We start from the raw sequence: 19,271 nt of genomic DNA, 5'->3' as shown, positions 1-19,271 counted from the left end.
GGTGGACACTGAAGTCGTTTAGAGACTCAAGAAATACAGGTGACCCTTGAACAACAGGGGGGTTGGGGGCACTGACCTCCCACGCAGTCGAAAATCCATGTGCTGCTCTCTCTGCTTCAAAAACAAAGGAACTGACAAATGGCTCACCCAAGGGCAGGAAGCTGAGACAGGCTGGATAGAAGAGAACACAGACCCCAGTCCTCTTGATCTAACATACTGTGATCTCTAATCCAACACAAACTTTTCTCCAAACTTAATTAAAGATCTGTAAAATGAAAATACAGGAACTACATTTATCCAAAAAAAAAAAATCCACATACAAGTGGACCTGAGCAGTTCAAACCCCTATTGTTTAAGGGTCAAGTGTAATGGACAGCTGTGTATAGCTGGGTTATGGACGGAAACGTAATGTTCCAAACCTAAGATCTTAGCTAAGCTCACAAAAACCAGAAGAGGGCAGGCAGTGTGGGTGCACCCCCAGCCTCACTTTCCACAGCAGATTAGTCAATTCACAACCATCTTAAATAGAAACACGGAGTTATTTTTAAAAATTGGCAACTCCGACCTCTTAATATATTTTCATAATTTATTAAACTGACGGGAAATTTCAAGAAATCTCTCTTGTGAAAATGAAATTTGAATGCCAGTAGTTTCTTCTGTTTCAATTTGGTTCTGCTTCTGTCAAATTAATGCAAATTTAAATGCTATCATTTTATTTACAAATGTATACATATATATATACACACGTATATATGTATGAAGCCTAGATTCTGCACTATCTTCTTCACAAAGGAAAATAATACACTTGCTCACACAGGGTGAGCAAATTTCAGGAACCTAGACCCTTACAATGCCTATGTGATCTAAAACCATCTATTCCGGGGCAAAGGGGAGACTAAGTGAGTAGTCACATTCCCTCAAGAAAGCGGCTCAAAGCCTTTCCATCTGGAAAGAAGAGGACCTTGGGTTAGTCGCTTTGAAAGCCAACCTGCCGAGACTTCAAAGGGACCCCATGCTGGGGGATCTACCAGTTGCTTTGAAGCTGCCATCCAGAAAGTCCTCTGTGAAAACTTATTATGGCTTTGCTTTAAAACCTTGTTATATGCAATTTCGAAGCTCAGCCCTGAAAATGTGAAGTTCAAGCCCTTTCAACAGAAAGCCTTCTGCATGGAGGCCAGGCTGCAAAGGTGGAGAGTGGGTGATGGGACTGCATACAAACTGGCCTCCTCGTGAGAGAGCCAGGAAGGAGGTGGAGGGAGGGGTGGATGCCAGACCAGTGACTAAAACACGGCTGGGGTTTGATGGTCAGTGGATCAGTGCCTTACATGCCTGATCTTCCTCTCTTCTGCAGGGCTAGGAAAAGAGTGAAACTAGATGACTGTAACCCACGAAATGTTTGCAATAATGGTAAGAACACCTATAATATCATCAATAGCTGCAGCTACCAATTACAAAGCTTTTGTGACATATCAGGCACCAAGCTAACCGCTCTCTGCACCTTATCTCCCTGCAGCCTCCCACCACCCCTGTGTGTGGGAATCCTTATCTTAAAGGCTCAGAACACTTAAGTAGCAGCCCAAGGTCACACGGCTAGCAATGGCAGAGCCAAGGTTTGGATGAAGGACCGTCTGACTCCAAAGTCCAGGCTTTTCATCCTGTGCTCACGTTTGTTCCATGCCCGGCACCAGTGCCTTGGAAGCCAGTAGTCTCTAGAGCGAGATGAAAGTCAGGTGCTCGGCGACTGTGCACTGGCTTACACGAAACTGACAAAACCCGCCTGTGTGACCTTTTGACACAAAGCTGCCAGGAAGCCACTAAACATGTTTAAGTGTATGTTAGGTGTTAGTGGATGAAGCATTCAACCTCTAATTACACTTAGAAAGGGGAACAGCTAGGTCTACGTCCCCAAGCATGTCTCTGAGCCTCAAGCCCCCACCTCTCACATGGGAAAATGTGCCCTGACAACCTGACAAGGTTGTTGAAGGGATGCAATGAGATAATAACTATGAATTAGTGTTTCGTGACTGCTGTAACAGAGGTCTAGTTTTTACAGCAAATTGAACATTGAGATGACAGCCTATTTTTCTTTATTTCTCAGACTCTATTGACATTGCCTATAAGATCGGATGTTTAGACCATGAAGCTACACTGCACACTTTAAAAGAGTTCTCAAGAGGAAGCAGCAGTCTCTGGGGCAGAGGTCATGAATGCACAGTCTACCCCCAATAATGTCTCTCATTTGATCGGCAATTTTACAAAATTGGGAGTCGCGTGCACAGTTAGCTGCAATAATTCCCACTAACTCCTACTGTATTATCAGAGCCATTTTACATATATTAACCTGCCTGGCCCAGAAAGGACTTTTACCCTGCACTGAGGGTTAATTAACTACTTTATTCTTCTTTTCATTCATTCATTCATTGTTGAATATGTCTGTCCCCTTAAGTAGGTCTGATTGCTAAGGGCTAGGTATAGAGTGATGAATAAGACAGAGTCCCTGTTCTCCTGGAATTTATCATCTGACAACGAAGACAACATTTCATAAAAAATTAACAAGTATAATGAATGTCAAGAACCCATATCCAAACCAAAGCTCAGCAGCCCACACTTCAAGCCTGGTTGCATCGAGATCACAAACTTCCCAGAATAAAGAGACTTGAGCCCTAACTTTAGGGTCCACACTGTGTACTTTTAAAATCACATTTCCCAACATCAATTCTGATGGAACTATGGATAGGAAAATTTGAATTACACCTGAGCTTCCAGAACCTATGCAGTGTTTTTGGTTTTCTTAAAAAAAAAAAAAAATACGGAATGCTTCATGAATTTGCATGTCATCCTTGTGCAGGGGCCATGCTGATTTTCTCTGTACAGTTCCAACTTTAGTTTATGTGCTGCCAAAGTGAGCACATGTTTTTGGTTTTCTGATACTTTCTTACTGGCCCCATCCAAGCTTGGATTTTCTTTCACTGATTTTCATTCAAAGCTAAATGTATTTATGAAGCATCCCAGAGTTCAGTCTTGAACTATTATGAAGAAGAAAGCCACCCTTGTCTTAGGGAGTGGAGTGATGGAAGAGGAAGAGCACAGACTCAGAAAGCAGAGGGGTACCGGCGCCCCACCCTTTCCTGGCAGGGAGGCCCTGGGCAGACCCTGTGGCATCAGTGTGCCGTGGCTGCCTCACCTGAGCCTACCCAGAGCAGGAGCCTTCCCAGGCTGAGGGGTCAAGGAAAGGAAACTGGATAGGGCTCGAGGGATAGAGACCAAACAACACAGAATGCTGCTGGACCACTAGAAATTCTGAGGAATTCCTGAAGGCAAGAGAGCAGAGATCACATCTATGAAGAAGTAAAAGCAGAGGAAACTACGGGCCAAAACAGAGCAGTAAAATTTTCCATAGAAGGAATTCTGTGTATGTGTGTGTAAGTTGAGCCCAGAGTCTAGGTGGAGTTCGAGGAAGCTCTAGGGTGTTCACTGGGGGCTGCTTTTGGGGATGCTGGCCCCTCCCCAGCTGCATTAAGTGCAGAGGTGCTCACCACAGGCTGCCACCTAGAGTGTGGGCCCTGGGGCAGGAAGGCAGGGCAATGCCCCAGGAGGTCATTGTCCCCATGGTAGACCAGGAGCTCCCATACGTGGAAGAGAAGCTAAGGCACATAGCTTTCAGGAGCATTCCAAAGGGTTGTGCCCCAACCCCACAATCACCAGAGTCAGGGTACATCAAACAGAACAGGCAGAGGAAGCGGGATTCTCAAATACCAAGAGGAGCAGACAAGTAAGAAAGACCAAACATTTAGGGAAAATCAAAACCCCTGAAGATTGGCACCAGATTTAACAGACAAAAGAAATAATACCCAATTTAAGAGCGTTCATAGAGAAAGACTTTAGAATACTGAAAATTAATACCCCTGGAGAGATTTGAGAGGACATTTTCACCATGAAAAAGAAACAACTAGAGATCTTAAGTTTTCATTTTATCATTAACATTTTCAAAGAGATAACTAAACAGCAGAAAGAGCTAAAAGGAGACTAATCAAGTGTGCTAGAAATTAAAGCCAAACAATTTCATAAGAACACCAACATAAAAAGAGAAAAAGGATAATGCAAATGAAAAATTAAAGAGACTCAAAGGATAGATCTGAGCAAGTATTTGTCCAAGAGAAGCGCCAGAGGATAGAACAGAAACAATGGAAAAATAAAACAATAATAACAACAATAAATGAACATTTTTCCAATGCCAAAGACATAAGCCCTTATACTGAAAAGGCCCGTGTGGTGCTTTAAATGGGACAAAGATCTATAGATAAGAGAAATAATCTATTAGAGAACATCTTGGCTCTATATGCACACAATGACAGAGATTTTGAACGCACACAGCAAAAACAGAGAAATATAAGGGAAAATTGACAAGTTCACAGAAATCACCCAGATTAAATAGGCAAAAATTATGAAGGGCTCTATTACGGTGGTTTGCGAATGAGCATAAGAATTTCCTGGGAGCCTTATGAAAAATGCAGATTCTGCACACTCCAACCTAGTTCTGTATCTTTGAGTGGGGTGTGAAAGTTTTCATTTTTAATAAGAAGCCAAAGTGAATCTGATGTAAGTGTTCTGGGACTATACTGGGAGATAACATGATCTCCAGGTTAAATAACACAATTAATAGCTTAATTTAATAGACATACTGGGAATATTACACCAAAAAGAGAATGATTACTCTTTTTGAAATACCATGGAACATTCATAAAAATGATCCAGTAGACTACAAACAAAAATCTCCAAAACTCCCAAAACAACAAAAATCAAACAGACCAATCTCTAATCATAGTGTAGTAAAATTAGAAATTAACACAGAAACTCTACTTAGAACATTTGTAAAAACTCTTCAAAAAATACAGAGAAAAAAAAATCCTAAAATCACAAACCAATAGAAGTAAATGACAAGGAAAACACTACACATACAACAAAATTTGTGAGATAAGGACAAAGCAGTATTTGGAGGAAAATGTATAGCCTTAAAAGTGCTGTATTAGAAAAATATACACAAGATCTTATGGTAGCTCACAGAGAAAAAAATGTGACAATGAATATATATATGTTCATGTATAACTGAAAAATTGTGCTCTACACTGGAATTTGACACATTGTAAAATGATTAGAAATCAATAAAAAATGTTAAAAAAAAAAAAAAAAGAAAACAAGATGGAAAAAAGTGAATTAAACATTTAAATTAAGAAGCCAGGTTATGGGATGAGGGTGGGGGAGAATGAAAGCAATACATTAAACCAAAAAATTTAGGGAAGGACTCAAGATAAAAGTAGAAATGAACTGAAACAGAAAACAATAAATGAATGAATGAATAACAAAATTAATCAAGAATACATGCTTAACAGAACTGAAGGTTGGGCCTGATTTGGTAGAGAGAGCTTTTCATATTTTACTGAGTTTACTTCTTAACTGTTTGAATCTTTCCGAATGAGAAAGCACTCATATATTCGATGCTATATAAAATGATACGAAATAATGTGAAAATACCTAAGAAATTCTAAGAAGGCTACAAATGCAAGAAATAAAAAGATTTTTATTCCAATGTTGATTCAGATATTATTTTTTAATTTTCATTAAGATTGAAAAAGATGCTTTAGGAAGTCAAACACCATTCATTATCTTTACTTATAGAAATGCTCTACTGAGTGAAGGGATCACTACATCCCTCAGCTTTGGACCTGCATTTCATGGGTATTTAGTGCTCATTCAGCATCACCCCACATGAACCACTCATGCTCGTCCCTGAATTATTCCCACTCAGCTGGCTTTGTGCTGTCTGACCCACCCGCTAAGGCCCTGCCTAATATCATCAGCCAAGTGGTCCTTTGGTCTGAGCTATCCAGCGACATTCAGGACACCATGGCCCTGATGGTTCTGGATACTGGAAAGGCTAACTCAAGTGCCACTGGCAAGGATAAAAACCTCTTCCTCCTCTCTTGTCAGGAGCTAACAACGCTTTCATAGTCTAAATCAAAAGTTGCACGTTTGTGGTCCAAAGACCAAATCTGGCCAGCAGGCATACTTTGGGCCACAGAAAATAGTGAATTAGTTACCAACATTAAAAACAAAAAAAGCAAAAACAAACAAACAAACAAACAAAACGGGCGAAACCGAACACAATCAAACCCAGATACTTATTTGGCTTCCCTTAAAAATGGAAAGCCACCAGGCCCCTATTTCCACATGATGACAGTCAGCCAGGCTGTGTAGACTGTTCCTATGTATGCACCACTCCCTGCCCTGCCCTGCCACCCAGGCCAAGTGCTGTGCTTGTTATCCCACCTGTTACCTCACTGTTAACCTCGTTCACAGCACTTAAAATATTCATCTTAATTAGCACTGTCTGCCAGAAATCCCAAGATTTCAGAATCCAAACTACATCTCCCAAACTGACTCTTTTACCCTAAGTAGCACAAAAATTCTTTGTCAGACTATGTGTCCTGATTCATAGTTTGGGAAATACTGTCACCATAATTATAACTTAGTGATGTGACTACTGAACTCAGCGCCGTGTGGGCTGGCCAGGGCACCTCACCAACATCGCTGCCACTTTCACTTATTGATTCAATCAATTCTTCAGTTCACTTGCTTAACAAAGATTTGCAAACTAACTCCATGCCAGCCGCTTTTCTAAGGAACAGAGACACAGCAGCCAACGAGGTAGCACACATCTCTGCCATCACAAAGCTTAGATCTGGGGTGGGGGAAGGGTGTCTCAAGCCTTAAATATGTAACTTGCAAACAGCCTACAGAAATAGTCCTTGGATGAGTGGGGGCTCCATGAACTATTATGTGTCCTCTGCTCCTGGGGATTTTGCAATATGGGAACATCTATCAACTCCTTCCTGGGGTTTCCAATTTCAGAGCTGACAGGCACAGGAAATATCCAACCTACCCCCCCACGTTTTGTCATAGGAGAGGCAATGGGCTCTGAAAGAGTGTGACTTAAACAAGGAGCTTCTAGAAACTCACAGAGTTTCTAGAAAAGCCCCAACTACCCTCTCCAGACTTTCTGAGTCCCAGTCGCTTGCTCTTTTTACTCTCTAAAACAGAAGCCACAAGCTCCAGCATCTTCAGCAGATGGAAAGTAGCCTGAAATGGCAATGTAGTCCCAGTGTCATACAATAGGGAGTGGTGCGGACCAGGGCAAACTGAAAGGTGCATACTTAGAATAAACGTTTTCAAATTCGAAATAAAAGAACAGCAATGATGATGACAGCACAATAGCAGGCCAGCCAATGAAACACACTGGTGAGCTGAAACTGGCCTGAGCTCATGGGTCCAGGTCCACATCCTCTTCCACTTACCACTATATACTTCAACTCTTCTCTTGAATTTAAGCATAATTTTTTTTTCAAGTCATATTGAATAAGAAATTCTCTCCTACATGCCCCTATTTTCTCTGACTTGTTTTTTCTCAAGTTTGAGACAGTTTTTGAATGTGACTAAAGTGAGAAAACCAAATACGAAGGATGCATATTCATTTCCTTAATATAATAACGCCTTCATATAACAAAACAAAATTAATTTTCTATTTATGGAAAATTCACCTCTTTTTTTAAAATTGAAGTCTGGTCAGTTTACAATGTTGTGTTAGTTTCTGGTGTACAGCACAGTGGTAGTGTCATATATGTGTATATATATATATATATTTCTTTTCATATTCTTTTTCACTATAGCTTATTATAAAGTGTTGAATATAGTTCCCTGTGCTATATAGTAGGACCTTGTTGTTTATCTATTATATATGTATATATATATATGAGTTAGTATCTGCAAATCCCAAAATCCCATTTTATCCCTCCACCTGGCCCCTTTCTCCCCTGGTAAGCATAAGTTTGTTTTCTATGTCTGTAAAATTCACCTCTTTAAATAGCCAAAAACCTAAATAAAATAATTTCATATGAAAATATTTCTAAAACAGATTAAGACTTCTTTGCCTTTTAAAAAACGTATGTTAAACATAATTTAGTCTTTTCTTAATACTAATGGTCAATATTCTGGATAGAAACTGATCTGTAATACAGGAGACATTGCCAGGAGCTATTATGCTTTTGTATCTTTCATTTATTGAGTGCAGGGTATGGTTTGAAGACAAGGGCAGAGCCCCGTCCCATCCCTTTCTGGCTTTTGTGAACCTCCAGATTTTTGTTTTTTTGTTTTTTACTTTACAGTTATCTTAATTTTATATGATATAGAAGAGATTTTAACTTCGAACTTTAACATTGATTTTTTTTATAGTTTCCAAATCCAAGCCACAAAGTCCAAATTATCTCTGAAACGTTTCTAACATTTGCAGTAGACTCTAATCGTCAAGACTTCTGATTCAGAATCCCCAGGAGTTCTTCTGTTAAAAACTGTGCTACCTCCTACAAACAATTCTCTTAGCTTAGAAATTAGACCTAAAATATGCATCTTAAACAAATACCCTGAGTGATTCTTGTGCATATCAAAGTTTGAGATCCACAGCTCTGTTCTTTATAACTGTGGTTCTCAAATATTGCTGCAAATTACAGCCTTGCGGGGCACTAAAAAAGAGGAGCCGTGCCTGAGCCCAAACCCAGGGTCAGAATCAAAACCTCTGTATCATAGGACCTGGGCATTTGTGTTTGCTTTATTTAGTTAGCTTTTTACTTTTTATTTTGAGCTAACTGTAGACAATACAGAGTGATTCCACGTACCCTTCATCCGGTTTCCCCCACGGTAATAGCCTGCAGGACAGTAGCACAATCCAGAAACTGACATCAATAAAATCCTGCTAAGCTTTTTAAACTAGGTCTTCTTTTTCACTTTTCTCAGTTTTCTTCCTCTGCTGGTGCTTAGCTCTATTGAAGCAGCTTATCTCCTCCTTAATGTGCTAGCTTCTTAAAAATTTGTTTTGAGAAAAATGTAAAGCCCACAGAATATGTGTCAGTGTAGTGTAACAGATGGGTATAATGAATGCCCAAATACCCTTCACCTACATTCACCAATTCTTCACCAGTTCTCAGAGATCTGAGAACAAGGATCTTCTCGTCCATCACCACAATGTAATTACCGAATTCAGGAAATTTAACATCAATACATTATTTTCTAACACAATATAGTTCATTTTCCAATTTCATTCATGTCCCCAAACAATCCTTAAATTTATAGCAATCCCCCCCGCCCCCACAAAGATCTCCCATCACATAACCGCAGCATGTCTTTAGCTTCCTGTAACCCGGAACTGCCTTTCTCTGTCTCTTATGCAAGTGACATTTTAAAAGGCTCCAGGCCAGTTGTTTTCTAAATTGTCCCTCAATTTGGTTTTGTCTGGTTGTTTCCTTATTGGATTTTACTTTTGAAAAACATTTTTCATCAATGTTCCCAGCTATGGGCTCACTGGGGAAATACTTGGCAGAGGAGAGGTCTTCTCCATCATCATTTAAAACAGTTAAGCATAACTGACAGGTGGCCACCTCTGAACACCTCGTCCCCAGGCAGAACATCAATAATATTCACAACAGACCCTGCCCCGAAAGACCTGGGTACTTTCGGAAGCAAAATCAGCTCAGCACAGTTGCCAGCCCATGATTGTTAATTCCATGGAACAAGGAGTCATGGGGTCTGAGCTTCTCTGAGGTCTGGGTGAGCAACATCATTCCTCCATTTCCACAAACTACAAAATGAGAATGAAAATGGCACTTAACTCACAGGGTTAATGAATGCAGTGACGGATGTCATACACTCTGCACAGTGCTTGGCGCTGAGTGCCTGCTCATCTAATGTGAGTTTTACTCTCATTAGAGAAAAGTGTTACTGAGTCATACCTCTTGCATGTTGTTTGAAATCTTCTGGTGGGTGGGCCAGAGTTTTTTCATTAACACCAAATCCTGTTATGATCTGAGTTGTTTTCCTGGAAATCCATGAAGATTCTCTGGTGGGGTCTCCCCTATGGCCCAGCTGCTTGGTATGGGAAAGACCCTGGCCTCGCATGGTTAGGATGTGAAAGTCAATCTTACCATTACATCCTGAATAGTTAAGAGGATCCTTTCTTTGTCCATACAGCTTGGAGGGTCGAGGTGTCCATGTACGTTCGGAAGGGAGAAATTAAAATCACAGGGCGTGGTGCTGGTGGGAGATTTGGTACCCTAGGGACAAGCAGAGAGAACTGGGCATGGTAAAAAGCAACTGACAGCCCTGGAGGTGTACGGGGCCCTTTTTCTATCAGTCTCTGCGCCTCACGTCTCTCTCCTCACTAAGTCATTCTCTGTTTTTGCTCACAAAGCTGATCTGATCAAACTCATCCCTGCTTTATCAACACCATTGTAGGAACACAGCTGGTAAATGGACCGGGATTCAAACTCAGGCCACCAACAATCTAAACAGCACTTGGAGCCACTGGGTTCAGATGGCTGAGTGAGGACCGGTGTGGTGAGATGGCCCTGGCATGATGTTTTGACTTAAAAAGGTGGGACTATCAGGGGAGGATGGGTGGGAAAGTATAGCTCAGTGGTGGAGCATAGCTCAGTGGTAGAGCACATGCTTAGCATGCACGGGGTCCCAGGTTCAATCCCCAGCACTGCCATTAAAAATAAATAAACCTAATTACCAACCCCACAGTTTTTTTTTTTAAAGTGGGACTATCAAATAGTGTTGATGGTATAATCCCGTTTATGTGGAAAGAACAATAAAAAAAATCAGGGAAAAAAAAAAGGCATTTGCTCAAAGGTTATTTATATGGTAACCTTAAACAGAAGTTCCCAAGCAATAGAACTGCCCTAAAAACTATCCCCTCCTTTTTCAGTCTCACCATTGAAATTAATGAAGGGTGACTGAAAGGATTTGCTGAAGAGCCCCGCCAGGGACAGAGGGGCTGGGCTGTTCCCCTGAGGGGTGTTTGGCCAAACAGCACAGCTGCCTCGCCTACACGGCACTCACAGGTGGGTGAGCCACAGTGGGCCCCAGAAGAGTCCACACGTGGCCCTGCTGGTGGCACATGGGTTGAGACAGGTCTTTAGTTGTTCATCTGTGTCAGCAAGTAACAAGGGCTGTAAAACACTGACTTGTAATTGAGGGCAAATATCCAATTCACGCCACCCCAGGATCCACACAATAGAGAAGGCACATGGAGAAGGCATTCCAGCAGATGTCAGGAGGGGCTGGCGGGGCAAATCTTCTTCCCATCCCCTGTCATGCTCTCGAGGACTGATAACTAAACATGGAAACCACCACTCACTGGGAATAGGCCAGGACCAGAACCTTCCAGATCACCTACCTCGCCTTGGGTATAATTAATATATGCTTTCAATGAATATAATGGGTATATGCAATTTTTAGTCTGGATGGTTATATACCCACCCATCCATAGGAACCATCTCTGGGGCAGTGGGAATATGAAAGGACTTTACTTTGTATCATCTGAATTTTTAATGCTGATCATATATTATCAGGGAACAAAGGATATCTTAATAATAGGAAAAAAATGTAAAAGTTCATTCTTGGTTCTTAAATGAAACTGAAAGCATTTAAATGGAGCCTAATCATCCATTGTGACACACAGCCCAAGAAAAACCAATGTGACCAAGATCTGGAACTTTGGTGGAACTCTCTAGAAAGAGGCATCTTTCTTTTCCTGGAGTTGTTAAACTGCTCTCTGACTCAAAGTAGAATCCCTCATCTTCACCTCAGTGCTCAAAGCCCTCCGCCATCTGAGCATTGAGTACTTCTCTGGCCTCACTTCCTTGCTTGCTCAGCTGCAGCCACAATGGCCTCCCTGCTGTCCACCTGCCTCAGGGCTTTGGCACCTGCTGCTCCCTGTATTTGGAAGCTCTTCTCCTCCTGCTCACTCCCCAGCTCCCTTCTCCTCCACTGTCATGTAAGAATGGGGTTCCCAAATCTTTCCATTTTTCAGGAGGAGTCCCCAGTTCAGATTTTGACATGGAATTTCCTAATTCTTAAAAGTCAGCTTGTAATTCACATTTTTTAAAAGCACAGTCAACGGCAGGTAGAGGCCAACAGAACCAGTCTGTACATGACAGTCTGTGAACTCAGAGCGCCAAGAAACTGAAGTTGACTAAGGAGACGATGGAAGGTGAAAAGGCTGGTGTGTTTTAACAGTGAAGGTCAGAAGAAAAGTACACACGCAGACAGCAATTCCTTTTGCTCCACGTCAGGCTGTGCTGGCAAACAGTGTGAGGGGGGCTGAGTATATTTAGCCACATGCTTGTTTTTCCCCCTTCCCTGTTCAGATTGCATCTCTTAAGGCTTCTGCCTTTGCCAAAAAGCGGCATGGCCATTTTACTCTTTCACTTAGCAGGAAAATAACTCCAAGGGGAAATTGACTGTGAAGCCTTATGGAGTGCCCCCTCAAGACGAGGAGAAAAAAGGGAAGGAAGAAATACAATCAAGCACTCACGGTGGAGAAAATTAAGTGCGGGCGAGCAGGGCGACGCTGATTCGGAGCACGCGCGCGCCCAGGAATGCTAATGGAGCTTAACAGCTTGTGAGGGACAGGCTGCCTGGCGTTGCAGGGAGCTTGGGGGCTTGCAAAGGAAGGAATATATGTCCATTTAACCGAGGTACCAAATGGCCAAAGGAGAAGAGGGAAGTACCATGCCTCTTGCTTGAAGGACATGCAGGCGTTCTGAGACATGGGGCAGTGCTAGGGCTACAACAGACTGAACCTGGCTGCAAACCAGCCTCCCCAACTAAAAGAGGCTGATGGCTGTTTGCACAGACTGATCCTGAGCGGGGGGCTGTTTGGTTGATTCAAAAGCAAGTATGTGGGTGGATGTGTGTGTGTTGTGTGAGAGGTGGGTGTTAAAGGTAATAAAGTCCACAATTTTGCCCACTGTAAAATCACATTTCTATGGACTGTTGAAGGTGATAAGGTCATTGGGTCATTCCATAGAAAAGGACTCTTTTTTGCCAGGAAGACAAAAATTTGCAATTAACTTTCAGAATGTTTGTAGCCAGAATGTGAAACAAAAGTGATCCCTTGCTCTGTAATTGTCCATCCTTACAAGCTAAGACGGAAACACCAATGTGCAATGGTGATCAGACGAGTGTTTCCTGGATGGCATCCCCATCTCCTTTGTGAATCATTTTCATTTCAGAAAAGCAGGTTTGGGGTACAGAAGTGGCACATGGAACGAAGATTTTGTCCTTCTGATGAGGCTCTTGGAATCTATAGCCTGGGCCCATGGCTGAACAGTCTCTTTCTGGCAAACAGGGCAGGACTGGCTTAGCAACTTGACTTTGCCTCCTCCCTAAAATTTAGCTAGTACATAACCATAGAGATGATCTACACACTCATTCTAATAAAAGTAATGCCCTTGAAATAAAATCCAATGCTCCATCCTTACCCTCACTAGGCTCACTGCGCATGCCGTGGTCTGCCCCGCTGCCCCTTCAACTGCATCTCCTTCTGACTGCCCCTTGCTTACAACACGCCTGCATTGAGCGCCTTGAACAAGCCCAGCCGCATGTCATCTGTGCTTGCTGTTCCCTCTGCCTGGAATGCTTTTCCCATTGATCGCTCCCAAGCTGGCTCCTTCTTATCCATCAAATTTCAGCTGAAATGTCACACCTGGGAGAAGTGTTCCTTCTCTCTCCCCTGTCTAATGCTCCCACTTTCCCACACTGTCCCATCCCTATGCTAACCCATCTCCCCCTTGTTTTTTCCCCTAGAACATATCAATACCTGAAATGACCGCATTATTTATTTCTTGGTTTTATTCTATATTGTCTGCCTCCTCCTCTAGAACATAAGTGGCTAAAGAATCGGTCCCTTGTCAGTTTTGTTCATTTCTGTGCGTCTAGTGCCGAGGACAGAGCCTGATGCTCAAAAGTAGGTGACCAACAAATGCTTGTTGAGTGGAAGCCTGGGATGCACTGTTGCAGTTTCAAGGATTTTAGAAGTGAAATGATATTCCAAATATTTAACAACAGTTGCATGCATACAGGGGCGGCCAGGCTGAAGATCAGCTCAGCTCACCTACCCTCACTTCCTTGGCCCTCACACTCTTACCCAGCTTTTAGAACCAGGCAAATGTCACTCCCTCCAGGAAGCCTTCCTAGATGCTCTACACCCTGTCCTACCTCTTGGCTCCCTCTTGCAGTAGAGGGATTATGTGCTGTTGCCTCTTTTGGCCTCTGGACACTGGGTACCTAGCGGAGTGTCTAGCAAATGATTTGGATACTCATTAAAGTGTGAAGGAAGAGTGAAGGAAGGCAGGGGATCGAGACGGAAGGAATGAGTAACTGTTAGAATGAGCCCCCAAAAGCCACTGTAGCACTGAGCAGGGGCCAGTCCTACCTGTGGACGGTCCCTAGAAGCATCCTTTTCCCTGACAGTCACATCCCCACACGGCTCAAAATCTTCCGAATTGTCCAAAGGGGGTTCAATGTGGAGCCGCGGGCCAGCTTCTGTTCTGATCTGCACAGATTTCTACACACAAAAAGTCAGACAATTTCAGAGACAGCGGAATGAACACCTTGATTCCACCAAGAGGTGGGCGCTGTTGGGGCTCACTGCCAGATGGCATGTCTGCAGGTGACAGCGGTCGGGTCAGGATGCACCTGACCCGCGTCATCCCGTGCAGGCTGGCCTGGATGCGTCACACCACCCCCACTCAAGTCTTTACTGAGTCCTCCTGCCCGAAGTCTGCAGCAGAATTTTTTTAGTAGTTTTTTTGGCTTGAAATAATTTATCAGTAGAATTTTAATAGGTGTTAAACTACAAATCAAGTAAGTTTAGGAAAGCCCTGGTTTTTTGGCCAGGACTTCTTGGGGCCTTTAATATGCACCCCGACCCACTCCTCCACACACACACTGTGGATATCTTAAAATAGAATACAGGATGGAACATATCCCAGACTTTTGGGGCCATGGAAACTGTGTAGTGGGGCCTCTTCCTCCTAGCATTCGTCAGATCATTCTTTGGGAAACCCACTCCTTGGCCTGGTGTGGCAGCCCGCAGGCTGTCCCCCAGTGTCCGTTTCCCCTTCCTCTCTGGCAATGGATTTCCAGATGTGCACTTGGCACCCCCAGTGTCCCCTGCGGCTGGGTGGGAGCAGGTGAACACATTCCGGCTCATGAGGTGTGTATGTCAGAGAGGGGTGTGTGATTCTTTGAGGCTGTGCCTGGAGGGGAAGGGGAGAGTCGCCCCTGCCCTGCTCCCCTTCCCGCCAACTGGAATGAGGAGGTGGCCGTAAGCTGCTGGGGACTGTGGGGAGAAGGCACCATCTGGAAGAAGCTGGAGGGACAAAAGAGGTTGTGTCCAGGTTCCTCCGAGACCGTTCGGAGCAAGGTGCATCCCCACCACTAAACTGCTGTTGGAGACATCATCTGCTGTGTTGTTTAAGCCACTCTTGTTGGGGTCTCCTTGCTTTAGCAGCCAGACTTGTACCCTAGACAGTACAACAGGGCAGGCAAAGTTCTCTGCAATCCAGCCCCAACCTATCTTTCCTCCACTGAGCCCTGCACATACACACACACACCTGACACCCAGGGCCAAGCACAACTGCTTCCCATACTCCCAGGATCTGCAGCTTTGTCAGCCCAGCATCCATTCCCCAGCCTTCAGGAAATGCCTTCCTCACTTCCCTCCCCCACTGTCAATCCACGTGTGGCCCAAGGGAGGGCAGGAGCATGACTCCGGTCTGGCCAATCAGCCTATTCCATCCCTCACAACACACCCTGGCCAGCGGTTCAGGGACAGGAACAGACCTAAGGCAGCCAATGAGAGTGGCCCAAGGCATCCTGCTAGAGCTGTGGGAGGAGGTGCTCTCTTCCTGCAGGGGTGCTGAACTAAAGTCAGGCCTGCCAGGAGCTGCTGGGGACCATCCTGCCCCTCCCACAGAGATAAAGACAACAGAGAGACTGAAGTAGAGTCCTAGTGGATTTGTTTAGAACCCCTGGATCCAGCCATGCCTGAAACAAGACACCACAGAAACTCTTTTGCTTAAGCCAATGCAAAGAGGATTTATGTTATTTGTGACAAAGTCTGGACTCTCGCCTGTGCCCTAAGCTCTCCCACTCTGTGCGTTTGCTCAGGCTATTCTCCCAATCTTAACACCAACCTCCCAAAATTTCTCCATGTATCCAAGTCCTACTGAAACTTTGGAGACACTCTCTGCCCACCCAACAGCCATCCACCGCCCTCTCCATCCTGACTTAATGGAACCCAAATTCTATCGAGGTGGCAATGTGCCCCCTGTAAGATGGTCATGTCACTGGATGCCCTTGCAGCTGGGATGGCATGTGAGGTAGATGGGAGTGGCTAGAGGAGCTGCCGAGGAAGCCACTGTCATCTTGCGAATCAAGACTCAGTGACAAGGATTTTTGCCCTTCATCTTTCTACCTTTCTTCCTGACGGAATGTACATGATGTTTGGGAGCAGAGTAGCTGTCTTGTGAGAATAAGAAAGCAAGCCACACGCTAAAAGCCCAGTGGAAAAACAGGAGGAGCCTGGGCCCCGGGGGGCATCAACCACCCGTCCCACCAACCCGGCTGCCTGGCTGCCTCCAAATGCCTTGTTCACATGAGAGGAAAAACAACGAGTCTGTAAGCCCCAGTGGTCCAGGGTCCGTTACGTGAAGCTGAGCTGAATCCTCGTGGATAACCCTCTCCCAGGCACCTGTCGCTCTTTGTGGCTGTTTTAGAGTTGCTCACGTGTGATTTAGGGCCCGGGTTCTAAACTCACCCAGACGGGTTCACTTCCTGGAACCCTGATGATTCTTCCCTGTGCAGTCCTGGGCAAGTCATGTACCCTCACTGAGCACCAGTTTCCACATCTGTTAGAGCGGCACTAACAACACCTTCCTCCCAGAACTGCCACGGGGATGACTCGCAGGGATGTACTCAGCCCTTGACGAGGAGCTGTGACCCACAGCGCACTGGGGCTGCACGATTCACCTTACGTGGCATCAACTCACCCTGGGAACAGACCTCCCCTCAAGTATATGTTCCGTCCACCATGGACCCAGGAGCCAGCTGCCAGCATCATCTGGGAGTCAGGTAAAGAAACTGCCCCTGGTTCAATGCTCTGACTCCAGCATCAGCTGCACTGGACCTTGAGGGCAAAGCTGGGACCAGGGCAGAGGGAGCCAGGCGCCCAGGGAGCAACATCTAAGGAGGTGCCCCCCAACGGTGAGGCCGTGCAGGTGCACGAATCCGAGAGCCAGGGCCTCTTAAATCTGAGAGACAAAAGAGGTCCACCAAGCCACATGTACTGGACCTATTTCCCAGCCAAGAGACAGTCAAGGGAGATTTAGAGCATGCATTTCCCTTGATGCCCCAGAGTTAGAACCTTCAACTCCTGGGGTAGGATTCAGCTTCCTCACAAGCTTAGAGATCTGAACTATTATTTTGATAATAAAGATTGTGAGCCTTATTGCCCGGCAGGACTCTCCTCCATTAGAAGGGAACTCCTTTCTCATCCATGTCCACAGTGCCCGGGCTCCCACTCCCCGCCATCGGTGTTTTCACACTGGGCACCACTTAATGCAGACCGGCTGCCACTCCAAGAGCTTCAGGGGCCTTTGCTCATTTAGTCCTCATGGCAACACCAGGGGGAAACTGAGTCATGAGGGTGTATGCCACGTGCCCAACGTCACACAGCCAGGAAGCCACAGAGTCTAGATTTGAACCCCAGCAGTGTGGCTCCGGGGGCCTTACCCAAAACCAGGGAGGGGCCAATGTTTTTTGTAAAGAGTAAATATTTTAAAGCTTTGTCAGTCCTCTGGTCTTTGCACAATATTCAGCTGTCCCATCATAGCTCAAAACAGCCATGGATAATGCCTAAATAAATGGGGTGTGGCTGTGCCCCCAAAATACTTTCTTTACAGAAACAGGCTGTGGCCAAATTTGGTCCAAGGGCTGTAGTTTGCTGAATGACCCCAGCTCTGAACTTCCACACTGTATGGCCCCCAACAGGCATGTGAAGAAGAAATATATCCAGTCTGGGCCACAGTGGCCTTTGGGGAGAATAGAGAGGGATTCAAGAATTTCCTGAGAATACTTAACACCAAAAGGGCAGGGGCTCGGCTACAAATCATTCCAGGAAAAGACCTTGGAGAGTGTAAGAGGCAGAAAAAGGCAGGCAGGGAGCCCCCTATCAGAGAATGGGGAGGACGCAGAGGTGCAGAAGGAAGGTGCCCTGGGACACTTTTCCTTCCGCAGGAGGTCCTGTCGCATGGCGATGGCCCCCTAGACTCCAAGTGCGCCTTGCTGTTTCTGGAACTGTACACTCCATCCCGTCTTCTTTTTGACCATCAGCCTCATTGCCTTGGGCTCCGGCACCAAGTGTGATGTTGCTGCCCCCCAGGCTTCATCAACTTGCTCTCAGAGCATCTGTTGGTGCCAGCAGTGGGGTCCGTGGAGAGCAAGCATGCCATGGAATCTATAAAACTGGAGCTTTGAGACCAGGAGACTCCTGGGGGCTTTCCTGCCTCGGGCCAGGATGAAGCTGTGAAGGCTTTGAAATTCACAGCTGGGATGGATTTTCCACAATGTGCGCCTCCCTCCTCCATGGAACCACTCAATAACACTCAAATGCAAACAGCACAAGAGAGGAGGGAGGTAAAGGAAGGAGAACGGAGGGAGGACCACCGGGCAGGCCTGGGGAGCAGCCTGGCCCCTCCATGGGTTTCTGCTCCTTTCTCTGGAGAGGGAGGGCTGGGACTAGGACCTCGCTACTCCACGTGCCATCCAAGGACCAGCAATGATGGCTTCTCCTGGGTATTTGTGAGAAATGCAAAACTTCAAGCCCCACCTCAGACCTAGAGATCAGAATCTGCATTTTAGCAAGAACCCAGGTGGTTTCTATGCATGTTAAAGTCGGAGCAGTGTGAGATCAGGAGGACCACGAGGTTTTGCAGTGGGCGAAATTGTTTCTGCCTGTCCGGCATGCATTCCCCTGTCTTCTGCTTAAAGTACCCTGGTTTTCTTTTTGGAAATCCTCCCCAACCCCACCCTCAGTCCAAGTGTTCATGTGGAACTGAGTCTAGGGATAGATGGAGCAAATGATCCAGGCCTGGCCTGTCTGAGCATTAGATCCCACTGGTCCACAGTGTCTGGGTGATTGGTTTGGGGAAGCCAAAGAGATGCAGCAGCAGGTGACAGGATTGGGAGCTGCTGGTGGCCATCTTGGTTCACTCAGAGCAACATGCGGAAAAGCAGAGTTGGGTGATGGAGAACGAGCCTGGTACATTGTTTGAGCACCTGGATCCAGCCATGCCTGAAGTGGGTGTTTCCCCACT

At 45.1% G+C, this 19,271-nt stretch overlaps 1 protein-coding gene and 1 non-coding gene across 11 annotated transcripts in view; both read right to left on the bottom strand.

The window, feature by feature from the left end:
* KATNIP (katanin interacting protein) overlaps positions 1 to 19,271 on the bottom strand; it is a 173,866-nt gene that overhangs the window by 93,148 nt on the left and 61,447 nt on the right. For 8 of the 10 annotated variants that reach the window (XM_031433005.2, XM_031433006.2, XM_010990905.3 and 5 more), the window contains 2 exons: positions 14,327 to 14,458; positions 10,029 to 10,157 (listed from right to left, as the gene is read on the bottom strand). In XM_031433005.2, the coding sequence (XP_031288865.2) occupies positions 10,029 to 10,157; positions 14,327 to 14,458 (261 nt within the window). The remainder of the gene's footprint in view (positions 1 to 10,028; positions 10,158 to 14,326; positions 14,459 to 19,271) is intronic. The other 2 variants (XM_031433010.2, XM_031433011.2) reach the window with 1 other exon arrangement.
* LOC116147258 (U6 spliceosomal RNA) lies at positions 2,804 to 2,910 on the bottom strand. Its single transcript, XR_004130792.1, has one exon. It is a non-coding gene; the product is annotated as a U6 spliceosomal RNA (small nuclear RNA).

The sequence above is a fragment of the Camelus dromedarius genome, chromosome 24 (genome assembly GCF_036321535.1).
Source record: "Camelus dromedarius isolate mCamDro1 chromosome 24, mCamDro1.pat, whole genome shotgun sequence".
Classification (NCBI taxonomy): Eukaryota; Metazoa; Chordata; class Mammalia; order Artiodactyla; family Camelidae; genus Camelus; species Camelus dromedarius.
The sequence above is the reverse complement of the archived record's forward strand: the minus strand, read 5'-3'. Positions and strand labels throughout refer to the sequence as shown.